Genomic DNA, 15,112 nt, shown 5'->3' with positions numbered 1-15,112 from the left:
TTTATAGGCTCTGAGTGTCTACTGCCTGGCGCAGTTACTCCTATGAAAAGTGGGCGGTAACGTTTCCACTCCCTTTGCCTAGGCGTAACTGAGTGCCCAAGGGGCCAGGCAGGGGAGGATCAGTCTCATAGGCTCTACAATTCTCACCAAACCCTTCTGATTAACAAGGCTTCACATACAGTGAAGGGAGGTAAATGCACATGCCATTTTTTTTAATCGTTGCAGGTACCGTTGTGTGAGCAGCTTAGGTTAAAGCACAGGGGAAATCAGCACCCTTTTACCGTATTATTTCACAGGTATCTCTTGAAAATGCAATAATATCCAAAAGCAGTTCTCTAAAATCTTTGCATGGAAGTGTATCTTCAGCAATGAAAACCTTTGGATATAATGCCCCAGAAATTCTGCCTTTAAAGTCACAAATTCTCTGTAGTTGCTGCAACAAGGTTTATGTGGTTGTTTTTCAATGTTATGTCATGAGGTGTCATGTTGTGGGACTATCTATGGGAGTCCATCAAAATTTGTTTCTGGTGGATTTTGTCATTCCTTCTCCAGCAAATGAACTGATTTGGGGTAGGAGGGGAACTACAGTAAACCCCTGAATAAAAACAACTGCTGATGAAGAGGAACGTAACTGGAAAGAGAGGGCCTGATTCTGCTCCCATAGAAGGCAATGGCAAAACTCCCACGGATTACATTGGGGCAGTTGGCACCAACACTTTAGACCAGGGGTCGGCAACCTTTCAGAAGTGCTGTACTGAATCTTAAGGTTTCACGTGCCAGTAATACATTTTAACATTTTTAGAAGGTCTTTCTGTAAGTCTATAATATATAACTAAACTATTGTTGTATGTAAAGTAAATAAGTTTTTTAAAATGTTTAAGCAGCTTCATTTAAAATTAAATTAAAATGCGGAGCCCCCGCCGGTCCGGTGCCCGGGACCCAGGCAGTGTGAGTGCCGCTGAAAATCAGCTCGAGTGGTGCCTTCAGCACGTGTGCCATAGGTTGCCTATCCCTGCTTTAGACATTGACTTATCCTTTGAGGGAAAGGGAGAGGGAAGGGGTTCTGTTTATTTTAAATGGAGACATTATTGGGGAACAAAGAGAGCAAACTCCACTGCTGCGAACTATGCAAAATGAGAGGGAGGTATTCTCATGTCATCCAAAGATGTCCATCTAGCTACTTTGGCTGAGATCAGAGCTGAATTGGATTCACTGCAATAATGTGCTCCCTTTGTTATATGGGAATTTCCCCATGCCAAATATATGCACAGTGCAAACTCCTATGACCACTTCACAGCCACAGAATGGCTCTCATTTAGTTAGGGAAAGTCACATGGAGGCTTATTAGATTGCAAACTCCTTGGGGCAGGGACCATCTTTTTGTTCTGTTTTTGTACATCTCCTAGCACAGTGGGTCCATGTCTGAACCTCTTAGGCTCTACTGCAATACAAATATTAAATATTTAATGCACACTATGTATAAATCTAGTGTTCGGGCGGGGCAAGTTCTGCATTTATCTTTCAGGAGTGCAACTTCTGAGCCTTTCCAACTGCTCCAAGGGTCAAACTTCTTGAATTAATGGCATTTTATATTAATGGCATGAAGTTTGTCCAAAGCAAAGGGCTCAGGATGCTTCTCAAGGCCAAAGCAGCAAGAGATCTTTCCTAAAAATGTACTGGGAAGAAACTGGTGACATCAAAGGAAATGTTTTCCAGGAGAGATCTGCTAAAGACCCAGGAAGGGCAGTGAAATACTGGATATGATGGCCTAGCTAAACAAGCTCCATGGCTGTGCATGGCACCCTCTAGAAGGTTCAGTTCATGCTGCACTGTTCCAGGTTTGATTTTAATACTACTCCAGCCAGTGCTGTTCTCCGACATAGCCTCCTCTGAGGTCGGAGCTCAGTTTATTTATTTCTATCCAAGGTTATTGCCTGAAAATATTCCCAGTTTCATAGTCACCACATCCAATTCCAGCTCTTCTACATACATTATACCGTAATTTAGGAAATCACTAAGGAGGGTGGGGGCTGGTTAGAGACCATCACAGGATATTTTAGAAGGTCTTTTTTGTGACTCACAGCTGCAAGGTAGTGTTCCCCTTTCAGCCTTGCCCACTTTGTCCCCAAATCTGTCCCCAGCCTCTTATCTCCAAAAAAAAAATAAATTTCCCAAGCGCTCGTCCTCCTATATCACAGTGTAACCTGTAGAAACTTTCTCTCCTTTAATGTGTAGATAAAGTTACTCAACTGAAAAAACTATTACGGGCTGAAGAAAATCTGCATTAATATAGTTCATTTTCCCTGCTACATAAGATATTGTAATGAGGCTTTTAGTTTTTTAAACGAAGTTGATTTCCTTCCTCTGCTACACGCTGAAGCCTAATCTCTCTCTAAGTTTATATCAATGCAGTACACTTAGCAAAAATGTTTTCCCCACTTCCAGTCCTACTTGTGATCTAAGCCAGAGGGCAGCCAGCGTGTTCTCTTAGGTGGCTTCCATGAAGATTCCGTAGTGCACCTTGTGGGAGTGCTTCGTTGCCATGCAAGTGGGAATAGCCCCTTTTGTGAAGAATGTAGGAGAACACAATCTCTTAGTCGCCAGTATCTATTTAGTAGCTACAGTTCACATCAGGAGGGTAAGAAGCTATCTGCTATGAGCAGCAACGGCATGTAAGACCATGTAAATGAACCCAGTATTTAAAGGACATGTACTTTCCAGCTGAGCAAAACCCTTCCCATGGATCAACTGATTCCATCAAACTACTGAACATCCATCTTGACACCATGCAAATTCTTACCTTTACCACTGGGCACCAGCAAGCACAGAGGCTGATCGCCATAATGGTTTAACAGCAAGATCCCCTCCTGCATCTACCCCACAAGCAATACCAGGATGATGGGGAAAGCCTTTTGCGACATTTTTATACTTAGCTGGGAGAAAGGTGCTTTTCCCACTGCCCGCAGTTGTCTGCCACTTTGAGTTGCATCAAAGTTAATGTATGGGTTGGTGATAGTGACAGATAATGAAATAATCTTCTTTACCACTTCATTCCCTGTGTTTCCAGATGCCATCAATCCTGCCCAAATATGCTAGTTTTCAGTAAACCTCTAATTTTTATGGCCTCACTTTTATTTCTCTATTTTCCTCTGTATCTCTCTCCATTAGTGGGGAGTTACATGACCCACTTTTGACCATTGGGCTTCACTTCCCCATGTTCCTTTACATTCTGTTTCATGCCCAATAAGGGCCTGAGCCAAACTCCACTGAAGTCAATAGGAATCTTTCCATTGACCTCAGTGGGCTTTGGATCAGGCCCTGAGTGTTTAGCTCTTGGTCTTTTTTGGCCTGAACTTCCTCTCCTAGTGTTTGTTTAAGGGTTTGCTGCTGCAGTATTACTTTTTTTTTTTTTCCAAGCAAAACTTCCCATTTGTGTCCATAAGACCCTCTTGCCTGAGTAAGCAAGGAATGAAGCATCAAGCCTTAGCTAGAGAGTAATTTCTCTAAATGTTCTGATATTTGTTCAGCATTTTCCATGACCTTAACCCCACTGCACATCAAGGCCAGTTGCCATGGGATAGAAGCATTATTTACTGGTTGTGTCTGTGTGTGCATCCTTGCCAACTGTCTTATGACTTCTCCAAACTTTTTTTCTCATTTCAGGCTAAAGGTGTTATTCCTCAAACATGTCACTGACCCCAGAGACTGATCTGACCCAGCTTCTTCCTCAGCTGGAGCTTGAATTTGCATTGTCCCAAACTTGGCTGCACACTCGTGCTGTAATCAATAGTACCACACATCATGTTCTAAGAGGTATCAGATTTCAGAGTGTCTAACTCAGGCCACATGTGCTGCCCCATCCGCCCCTTCTCTCCACCCACACCAGAAGGAGTGATTTCTAATGCAGCATAGTGCTTACTGCAATCCAGCATGTGGAAAAACAAAACCAAGTACAAAGTTAAGCTTCTTTTTCGCAGCTAAATGTCTATTTGCTTTTCTATTTCGAGTGCTCTAGCCCGTTTGGCTATACCTACACTCAGGACACTTCTAAAAACATCTCATCTTCACTGATACCAGCTTGACTTCACTGGAATTAGCAATATTGGGGAGCCAGAGCACAGACGGGCCACTGATGCTTTTTTTCTTTTAAGTACCATGCCCTCTAATGCTGCTCAGAGCAGGTCTAACTGGCATAGTACTTAAGCATCAGTGACAGCAAGTGGCTCAGCTAAACTAGGGTTTCTGAATATTGCTAATGCTGGTAAAGATAAGCCACTGGTTCCAATGATGGGAACTTTTAAAAATGTCTCCAGCGCAGACCAGGCTTATAGCTCCGAGTTGACTCGTGCTGGAAGGAATCCCATTTAAGTCAATAAGTGCTCTCTTGGGTACCAAATCGGATCACAACAGACCCCATATTTAAACATGGTGACACCAGGAGTATTTCTGCCAGCAATCTGATTCTCAGGAAATGCCCAAACAACCCAGAACACATTTTCGCATTAGCTTTCAAATAAATCAAATACACTTCATATATAAAACATTTTTATTAAAACAAATGTACAACACTTTATATATACACAACTATATACAGGAAAATGCTCAGTTACAATTAGTGATTTAATGTAATTCCAGATATTTAAGCATAAATCACAAAAGACTTCCCTCCTTTTTGTACTTTGTACTGCTCGGCATAGGCTTATATCTTTTTGTTCTCTAAAGATCTTCTCTAAACAGTTTATCGGGTATATACGGTACATGGTAGTCTATGTACTCTATTGCAGTGAACAGCATTAAGGTGGCTGCCGTGAAAGGCACTGCATAAATAAAGTGTTATGCCCATCAGTGCAAAAAAGTATGGATCCCAACGTGTGGCAGCTTTTTCATAATTATTAAATGAAAAACTGGTAAACATCATGTATAATGACAACAGACTAGAATGTCCTATGAGCAGATCTTCTGAATAACTGTAATATGTCAAAGCAAAGCATGTAGCTGATTTTCACATTTTCTCGGATTAAACATATTTACAAAAGTGAGGAATTTGATTTGTTGGTCAAATGTTTGCTGGAGCGATCAAAGGAAAGAGGGTCAATTAGTGCAATTTTTGTTGAATCCAAAAACCTGTAATGATTGTCATCAAGCTCAGCAGTACTTCACCAGGTACGTATCAACCAGAGCTAACATGAATAGACAAATTTGCCCTGTGTGCCCTAAGCACTGGATTGGTAAAGGAGAGTAAATGAAACTGTAGATGATCTCCTCCAAAAGCAGTGCTTTTAAGTTATAATATAAAAGTCATGAGAGAGAAATGAGGATCCTAGCCCAGCTTCTACTGACCTACAGTACCTTTCACTTGTATCCCAACAAAAAGGTCAGGACCCCATTTCACATTAGAGTAGGAACAGCTTCACATCAGAAGCAATTTTAAGTTTTGTAGGACAATGGCTTAGTCAATCAACTTCAATGCACACAGTTCTGCTAAGGTTGTTTAATAATGGAGTTTCGCTAGCTCGATCTCTTCAGTCCCAGAAGCTAAACGGAAAGTAGAGGTTCTTTCTTCTCACACAGTCAGTAACAAACAATGCCTCCCATGAGGAGCGAAGTAAAGCAGTTCACAGTCTGAGGCAGCAAGAGAGGTTTACAAGCTACATGGAATGGCTTGTATACCAGTGGATCGAACTGTGTCCAGCCAAGAAAATTCTAGACTGCTTTTCAGATCAGTACAAAATCTGAACTCTATTTCCCCTTTAAAAAAAAACAAAAAAAAAAAAAAACACAGAAATGAAAAGAAATTTATCATGTGCGGCAGCAGCAGCAAAATAGTTTCTGTACACTAATAAAACTATAATGAAATGTAAACATTGTTCTGACTAAAATTGAACATATAGGCAAGATTTTTATCTTAAAAATGCTTTAAATTTGCTGAAATCCTTATTACAACTTCCATTTTTTTTTTTTTAAAACACATTCTCACTGGTGATATGGCTAGGTAACTTTAACTCTGGAAACTGACACAGATTTAAAGTAATCTGTAAGGCTAAAATGGAAACTGAGTTAAGCACATATTTCTGTGCTGAATTCCCATTAATCAGCCCAAGGCTGCATATAAATATAACTTTTAAACACCAATCTGGTACATTTTCTAGTACAAATTGTCTTTTAAAAAATCCTCAACAAATGCCTTCAATTTGAAATTAACGTGCTGGTCAGAAATCTAAAATAAAACACAGTAATGCATGAACGGCTCTATTCTTTTTGGTTTTTCACCCAACTTAAAGCTATCTTGCATAAAGAGCTTAATCTGCTTCTCCCTCTGCCTCTGGTTGTATTCTAAAGTAACTTTGCTTCAGAAATTAAGGGATTTGTACCTGAGGTTGTATCTATTTCAGAATCTTGCTCCTTGTAGCTGAAGTTGCTGCAGATGTTTTGTGTGCCGGGCTCATTGGTCAGATATCCTTTCCCACCAACGCTGGTTGCATGCCAGTCTTGTTCAAACAGCTGTAAGAGAGAAAGGGAGAAGTTTGAAATGTGTGGGCCTTACGACGTTACAGAGAACAAATAAAACCCTCATTGGACAAACAGATCAGCATCAATAATATTTCCTGCATAGGGCTAATGATGCCAGCTGGCATTGCTGTTAAATTTGAGGGCAGATTTCATCACGATGTAGATAACTATCAATACATATCATAAAACAACCTCACAGTTGCTGGGATTGTCAGTTTTCACGCAAGAGAGCTAACGCTGGATTAGTATAAGTATTGCAGATCAATACTGAGGATCTCTGCAGGAAAGCTTGCACAAAGCCTGCCCACACTATGCTCACTGCTAATAGCCCCTCTCTTTCATAAATGCTAAACTCACTTCCCTCCTTGCTCATATATGTAAAATTCCTACTAATTTAAGTAGGGATCAAGCTAATGCAGAACACATGACAAGAGAACACCCCAAGAAGGAAGGTGCTTATAAATAATAGTGATTAATGTGTTATGTGCCTCGATGTATAGCTAATTTGATTTAAATGCACCACATTAATTGAGGGTATAGAAGAGATTCCTTCCAGAGTGCAAATGTCTTCTGAGTCTCTGATCCATCACCCAGCTTTTCAATGTTTGTCTCTAAAATGGTACATGTTCTCTCAAAGTGACAGAAGAATATTAAGTATTTCCACCTGTGTGTGTTCTCCATATCCTGGCTGCACATAGGATTTTTATTTACAAGTTCTCAGTGCACCTAACTCTGTTTATATGTTTTGTTTTCTCCTCCTCCCTTGATACAAATAGCAACTTATTCAATATTATTCTGAAAAGAAGCGATCATCTTTTTACCTTGTAAAGTTGATCTTTCATTTCTTCTGCATCATCATCTGTTACTGTTAGGTTTTATAAAGACATATGGAAAAGAAAAAAACATGTGTCTGTTAACTCGGTGTCCTCACTCGCAAAAATTACAGATCAGCTTCCCTGCTTTTCCATTCAGTTATCACCAGAGACTATTTCACGTTTTCTAGTGACATAATAGCACTAAAACATATTATAAGCCAGCAGATTCAGGGTCACTTCTGCCACCTCTGTGGGTAACAGGAAGCCCTAGGAATTTCTGCAGGATATAGAGGTCACCACTCTAGGAAACTCTGAGCCCCTAGTGTACCCCTCCCCCTGCAGCGATATGACATGGTTTTGGGGGGTAGATCACATCAGAGGAGTGGACAGTTGATCCACAACTAGATGCTTCCATCATTCTCAAGCTTCCCCTGTCCTCTTATAAACCCAGTTACTGTTAGAGGTCATGAACTTCAGTGACAATTGTAGGCTGGCTGTATATCTGCTCTACAGCCTCCCAGCAGGTTGGGGGAACAAATCTTTCCCCTGGAGCTCTCAAGTACAAAGCACTGTGCAACAATGCATCAACATCAGAGATCTCTTCCTTACCCCTGAGGGTGACACTTTTATACCTGGAAGTGAGGAGTCTGAGACATGTTATATCCCAGCATAGTTCAGGCAGCTAATGAAAATATTTTTCATCCAAACCTTCAGTCCCTGTGCATGCAAAACTGCCAATGACTTCAGCAGGTGTTTTGCACCTATAAGAGCTGCAACATAAGGCCCCTCAACTTTAACAAACTAAAGCTTTTTGTTTTTATAATAAATTTGACTACAGATGAGTAGATCCCATTAATCCTGGAACGCATGCTAGATCTTGCCATTTGTACTTGAAGGGCCTATTGTTTTTTCGGGCACCTCATGCAGCTGCATGTCTTGCTTCTGCCCCCTGAAACCACCAGTGGTAGGATTATTTCCATCTGGTTGACCTGAGGTTTAAACCAATAAAATACCAACCTTCAGAAGATGAAGCCAAAGGTGACACTTGAAGCTGGTAAAGGTCATTTGTGCTGTCAGCCATTGCTATTTCCATTGAACTTCTCCAATCTGTCATTGTGTTTATATCACACGATGAGAGATCTATGGAATGCACAGAAAGGAAGAGTTAGAATTTTTAGGAAATGCAAAGGCTTCTGTTTCAGAATAGCCTCCAGTCCCTTACAGTCCATGCAATAACACATTGTATATATCCCATTATATAGCTGCCCAGGAAAAGCCGCTGTTGGCTCTGCTTATGATGCCGAGATCTCATATACTGGGGTTTGGTAAGGGCAGCACATTCTGCTAAGTTTGAAGAACTAAAATTGAATCTCACCTAGGCTGATGGAGGCGTTCTCAATCTCCACTTCCTGTTCTGCATAGCTGTGAACTGTATAGCCACTGTGGTCATCTGGTAGACTGCTGCTGTTCTGTGCTTCTACTGCCTCATCCATCCTCTGGTCTTCATATGACTATAAAGACACGTGCATTGAATGAAAGATCTATTAGACCAAGATGTGATCTATTTGTTCCCACATGTCAAAATTTCAAAGCAAATCTCTGACTCCTTTAACTGCTAGAGTTAATACGTACCTTTCTCTTACTCCTGTTTTTTGACTCTCTAGATGACTTTGACTTCCTTTCTGTGAAAGAAAAAACAAGGTGACAGTGAGAAAAAGCCTGCAGCCACTTCTGACGGTTCCAATCTTACATGACCACAATTGCTCTGTGTAGTGATGCTTTGCGCTGCAAGGGCATGATCCTGCTCTGGGAGTTTTGCCATTGATTTCAGTGACTGCTGTATTCTTCCCACCCCTGAGGCGAGGAATTTATACTTTACCTGTTCACAAGCAGAACAGGAAACATAAACAGACTATTAACTGCAGTAATGGTCCCCTTAAGGCAAATTATGTTAAGGATAGGCGGTAACACACCTACCTTTTTTCTGAAGCTTTGTTAAGGGTGGTAGCATCCTGTAAACTCGGACTGCGCTGCAGCCTTTGTTGATACTTTTGTCCTTCACTTCCTCAATATCAGGCAGTGAATTCATGGCACAGCGGAAATTTGCCTTCCAAGTTTTGGGGTCCGGCTCTTTCTCGCCTACCTTGTATCTCCCTATAAATAAGAGATGGTGCGTAAGTATTCAGAGATTCTGCAGAGATTGGTCTCAAAAGAACTAATTTGTGTTCCATTTCAGTCATATAAGGCACTCGATATAGTCACATGGGATGTAGATTAGGGCAGAATTAGGCTCTATCTGTTTATGTGACAGAATTTTAAAACCAGCACATACCAGTATGAATGGCCCAGCTTCGGAAAAGACAGGCATCTTTATCTATATCCCAGCCATGTTTAGCTGCATGTTTCCATGGGATCTGGAACATCATCTTATCCTGTAGTTAAACAATGCAGTTTTGAATACAGAGAATATAACATACACCCATTTGTGACTAAATATGGACTTAATCCAAGATAACTCAGCCACACCATGGGAACTCTGCCTTAAGGCTGCCACCAGATTCCTAAGGTAGCATTCACTTAGTACCATCTACGTTCTACATCCCATGTAACGTTCCCCAAGGGTTCTGAGTTTCACAGAGCTGTATAACAAGATATAATAGCTATGAGGGATAGTGCCAGCCTCAGCCCAGGACTACCTTGGTCTGTTGGTTTGTCTCTGATCTTTATGTTTATCATAAAATTCTTAGGTGTCTTTCTCTGTCTGCACAGAATCTTTTAAAAATTAACAATAAGGACCTATGTACACCAAAAGAAAAGTATTTCTTACAGTCCAACATTAATTTAGCTCAGATAGCTCCTTTCATATGCACTTCAAGACACTTTACAGTTTAAAATATTCAATGAGCAAAAAGTCCTGAATCAATGAGGATAAACCTAAATAATCTTATTGTGGGTGATTTTCATATGGTTGTAATTCTCAGTGAAGTGATGGGCATGCAGTACTGACGTCAATGGTTCAGATGCTCAGTATCTCTCAAGATTTGGCCTAAAGTCCCATTCAGTGGTTGAGACTGTAACACTGATTCCTTAACTGAGATAAATGGCTTGACCCAAGTTAGAGGCAGATCTCAGATGTTCTTGGCTCCCAATGTTATGATCTGACTGCTCTCTCAATTTTTTTTTTCCTTCCCAGTACTTCCCCAATAAAAGTCAGGTCCACTCCATTTATCATGATCAATTACAGCTACCGTTTTCTGAGAACAAAAATGCTATTTTATGCCGTGCGTGTAAACTCTTTCCATTTTCTTGTAATCTATTGATGTGACCTTGATTTTTTTTTATATAACACCAGCTAAGAATACAAGGATGAGGATGATTAAAGATATACAAAAGTAATGACCAAGAAACCCACCTTGTTGATCCACACCAATCCTGGTATTTGATTGGAATTAATCTGCAACTCCAGCCAGGGCCTCATGCGCATTCTTGTTACCGGCATGTTGCCTGTGAAAGGAAAATAAACATAGGTAAGCAAGAGAGTTAAATATTCTGGTACGCTGGACATTTTGTAATGACATCCCTCACTGCTTACTCTTAACACTTCTCCTTGTGGGCAGTCTCTCAACAAAGCCCAAACTCGGTCCAGAATCAATAAACAATTTCTCTTCCAAAATCTTGGCAGTTTCTGAATGGCAATTTTTGTCCTAATCTGGCTACATCATCCCTTTCATAGAGAAATAAAATGATAGAATTTGGGAAACTGGATGGCTCTGGAGGTTGGTACTGCGAGGCAGAGCTCTTCCCACCTATGATACCTTTCAGAACTCAACCCTGTAGTGAGAAAGAAGTATGACTGTCAGGTGCTGTTTGGCGGCTTATGTGAAAAGAGTTTGGTCTCAGAGCTTTACCCAGTGAGCAAAATTGCCACATCTCACGAGCCGCCAACACCAGGCTGGGTGCAGAAGGCAAGAAGTCAAAGGTTCATGGACTCTGAACTCTCTCTTCGCACCCACAATGTTAGTCACTCTAGGTTGTGGCCAAGGCACACTGGCAGGGCAGTGTGAATTGCTAAGTCCTGTGCTGAACTTGTCCTGTGCTGTACTAAATGATGGGTGTCCGTCTCAGGGTTATCACGCCCACGCATCTCATGAACACTAAATTAAAAAAAATTCTTAATATCTTTGTAAGTGGCTGAGGAAGCGTGTGTGTGTGTGAAGCGTGAGTATTAGGCTCCAGAGGAATAATAGACTAGCAAAAAAATTCTTTCTGAGGGAGTGTCTGTTACTTGTCTTTTCGTTGACACTTATTTCAGTGCCAAGTTTCCCCTATCATTAATGTTTACCTTTTTTAAAAAAAACAGTGCAGTAGATTAGTCTATAAATGGTGCACTTGCTACAAAGTTTTCCTTGCACTAAGATCTACTGGCATAAATATATTTCTTGTCTTGTTTTTTATACGGAAATATCAGCATTTCCAAAAACAATAGAATTCAGCGTTTTACAAATAATAGCCTTCCTCAACAGCTTCAGTGGGCTGGCAGTGGGGTTAGGCTTACATAACCCAACCTCCCATTATAATGGAAGAGGAGATCAATTACTTTATCCAAGTTAACAGCAGCTTTTCTACTGGTCTCCTTCTTTTCCTGTAACACATTCCTGCCTGTATGGCCTCCATGTGGACATTAGTATTTAGCTTTGGTGCTAGGATGGGCTTAAAGAAGGGCTGCAAAACTGAACTCAAGGAATGATGCTTGGAGTCCTATTGTAAAACTCAGTTAATTAGACAATTTCAAGCTAGTAGTGTTCTTGACTTTGACTAAAAAAAGACTCAACTGACATTATTTTCAGCTTTATGTAGCTCCTTCATACTTAATGACAAGTCTATAAACTAAACAGGAATGCAATGTTTGTAACTGAGAATAGCATTACTAAACATTGACAAGCAATCCTGAAGAGCAAATTATATTTATGAGGTAATGTGTCTGATAATAGCATCCAGAGGCCCCAAACCCAATCAGACCCTCTCTACACATACACAGAAAGGCACAGGTCCTGTCACCGTATGCTTACTGTTCCTCATGAATGTACTGACACAATAGATTAAGCTAACACGAAGAAATGTTATGCAACAATTTTGATTCCTAAGCAGCCAATACACTACAGTTTCTGATGTCCACTCTCATTATCTCACTCTGTTGGGCAAATTCTAATATAGAATGTTATACTTTTCTCCAAGACCCTTGTGTTACTCAGATTCAGATGGGTGAATTAAGCATGCATGCATTCAGCATTTCCTTGCACTGGTAGGTGTAAAATTAGAGCTTTGCCATTAATTTGGCACAGTTTGTGAGTGTTCATTTTACTTACTACTGCTTTTGTGAGACTAAAATGATGCCATCAATTGTGCTAGCGCCAACAGTTTTGTTGTGATTTTTTTGTTTAAAGTTGTATTTATATGCATATTTATACAATATGTATTTCCAAAGTGCAAAATACTTTTCAAAATACATCCCGTGATCTTATATTTCTCTAGCTAATAATTATAAACCTGAATTTCACATCCTTAAATGTTAATTTGCAACATGGCTCATCCGAACAAACAATCCTCCAATTCACAAAATCATAAAATAAAGCAATCACCTCTTTTGTGGCCAGTTCTGCAAATGCCTGAAGATTTGATTCTTTATTTGTTGGTCCCACAGATCTTTCCCCATAAACCTTGACTATTTTTAGCTTTTCCCAACGTCATCTGCATTCAAATGCTTTAATTCTCTCTGTTGCCTGTGAACGCTGCTCTCCGGTGTTGAAGCCAAAAGCATGACTTTATTTTCAGCCTTTACTTCCTGTGTATCGGAGAGCAGCAACAGCACCCTTTGTTGTCACACAGTTGCTCGTATTTGTCTCACTCTCTTCCCCCACATCACCTCAGAAAGCAATCTGATGCCCAAGCACAGAATTAGAGGTGCTACTTACTGTGTCTTTGCATTACACATAACTGTACATACACGTCAAAACAACAACGCACCCTTTCCTCCCTAACAAGATAAATTCTGTCACCAGAATGTGACTGAACCTCTAACGTGCACAGCAGCTTAAGTGTCTGCAAAATCACCAAATTCCTCGTTTACCAGTTCAGAAGCTGATTTGCAGGGCTACGGCCATTTATTGCATCCTACTTGCCATGCAAGCTTCCAGCAACTGGTCTTTGCTCTCCGTCCCCTGGCTCACACGACTAAAAATACTCATTGCATCCCTTGTCTTGCCAAGCCTCCGTGCGCAAGTTGCTTTCCTACTATTTCCCTGTTGGCCTCCCTGGTTACAGGACCGGATGCTGTTTGCAAAGTCCTGCCACTCCAGTTCCGAAGTTGTCCTGCATCGAGTGCTCCTGGCAGGAGGGGGAAGCAGACCTCTGACTCGGCGGCTGCTAGTTGCACCAGGCGTGACCCACCTTGTTCTCCGGTCCCCAGTGCACAGCCTTGCAAAGGTGCCCAGTCAGCCAGCAGATCCGCCTCCCGTGAACGAGCCGAGACTTCTGCAGGCTGCGGAGCGGAGAGGTCTCGGTATATCCTAACACTAGTCGGGATTCCCCGCTTGCTTGGCCTAAACGTCTCCTGCCGACCAATCAGCATTCGCCCAGAGGCTTCGCTAGGCTCCGCCCTCCGCTCATTGGCTGGCTGGCGAGCATCATTTCGGGGAAATCAGGCTGTTGTAGCGCTAGAGGCTGAAGGGGAAGTACGGCTGTCCTTCCCCCGCCCGTCTCCCTGCTGCTCCCGGGGTGTGGGAGTGGAGGGATGGGGGGAGAAGTGACAGGCTCCTTGGGAGCCCTCTGAAACTGCGTCCCCATCCACCGTGCACCCATCAGTGTCACAGGAGCAGGTGGCCCCTGGGTCCTGTCCCATTGCAGCTGGGTCCCAACCCCTGCCCCTATTCATGGGGGGCGGACAGGGTCTGGGTCCCACTGTCCCAGTTTCTCTAACTGGTCAGATCCATCCCTGTACTTCTGAGGGGCTTGAATCCAAATATGGATCTGGGGGCTGTGTCCCGCAGCCAGTTCTGGGTCCCTTTTGCATGGTCTTTGGGGCAGGGGTCTTGTCTCTTGCGCACCTTTATACAGTGCAAGGTGTGTTGGCATTACTAGTGATGCTCTGGGTGCCTTCCCTCTGAGGATCTCCAAGCACTACATGAACACTAACGAACTAAGCCTCATCACCTCTGTGTGTGGCAAGTATTATGTCCATTTTACAGAGGGAGAAATCAAGGCATAAAAGGTTAAATGACTTGTGCAAGGTCAGAGAGGCACAGCTGGAAATCAAGAGAACTTGGCTCCTAGTCCCTTGCTCAGACCATTAGACCAGGTCCCTCTGCATAAAATCTTACATGCTAATATTACCTTTCATTCTAACAGCTCCTAAAGCACTTAACAGACCAACTAGGTTGAATCCACCCCTGAAATATGGCGGTGGGGGTGGCAGGGGAGAGCAGCAGCTTGTCTGAAAGCACATAACAACACTAACAATTTAGAACAGGAAATGAATGAAAATACTGCATGCAGCTGAAATTGCAAAAAAACCCTATTTGGCCAGGATGTCAGGGTTAACATTCCAAACTCTTGCAAAAAGGATTGTGGGACTATAATCAACTGGCAAGGACTGATGCTGTTTTAACACGTCATTGAAAAGACTGCCCCTTAACACCATTCTAGGGCATCAGTTTAGTACAAACTAGAAAGAAAAACTCACCGATTACACAGTTCATGAGTCCTAAGGTGGACCTTGCAACCATGAATAT

At 41.8% G+C, this 15,112-nt stretch overlaps 1 protein-coding gene across 2 annotated transcripts; it reads right to left on the bottom strand.

Moving 5' to 3' along the window:
• Nucleotides 1–4,528: 4,528 nt before the first annotated feature.
• Nucleotides 4,529–13,897, bottom strand: IRF1 (interferon regulatory factor 1). Of its 2 annotated transcripts, none has more exons than XM_032769126.2 (10): nucleotides 13,773–13,897; nucleotides 10,738–10,829; nucleotides 9,658–9,757; nucleotides 9,303–9,479; nucleotides 8,958–9,007; nucleotides 8,701–8,836; nucleotides 8,343–8,465; nucleotides 7,332–7,375; nucleotides 6,372–6,501; nucleotides 4,529–5,748 (listed from the first exon to the last, which is right to left on the bottom strand). In XM_032769126.2, exons 2-10 carry the CDS (start codon nucleotides 10,822–10,824, stop codon nucleotides 5,642–5,644), a joined length of 954 nt encoding a protein of 317 aa, XP_032625017.1. In that variant the 5' UTR covers nucleotides 10,825–10,829; nucleotides 13,773–13,897; the 3' UTR covers nucleotides 4,529–5,641. The 2 variants fall into 2 exon arrangements, with proteins under 2 accessions (XP_032625017.1, XP_074924223.1); XM_075068122.1 differs by lacking the exon at nucleotides 13,773–13,897 and adding an exon at nucleotides 13,114–13,120.
• Nucleotides 13,898–15,112: the final 1,215 nt, after the last annotated feature.

This window comes from Chelonoidis abingdonii, chromosome 7 (assembly GCF_003597395.2).
Source record: "Chelonoidis abingdonii isolate Lonesome George chromosome 7, CheloAbing_2.0, whole genome shotgun sequence".
Lineage (NCBI taxonomy): Eukaryota > Metazoa > Chordata > Testudines > Testudinidae > Chelonoidis > Chelonoidis abingdonii.
This window is presented reverse-complemented; position numbering and strand designations above follow the sequence as displayed.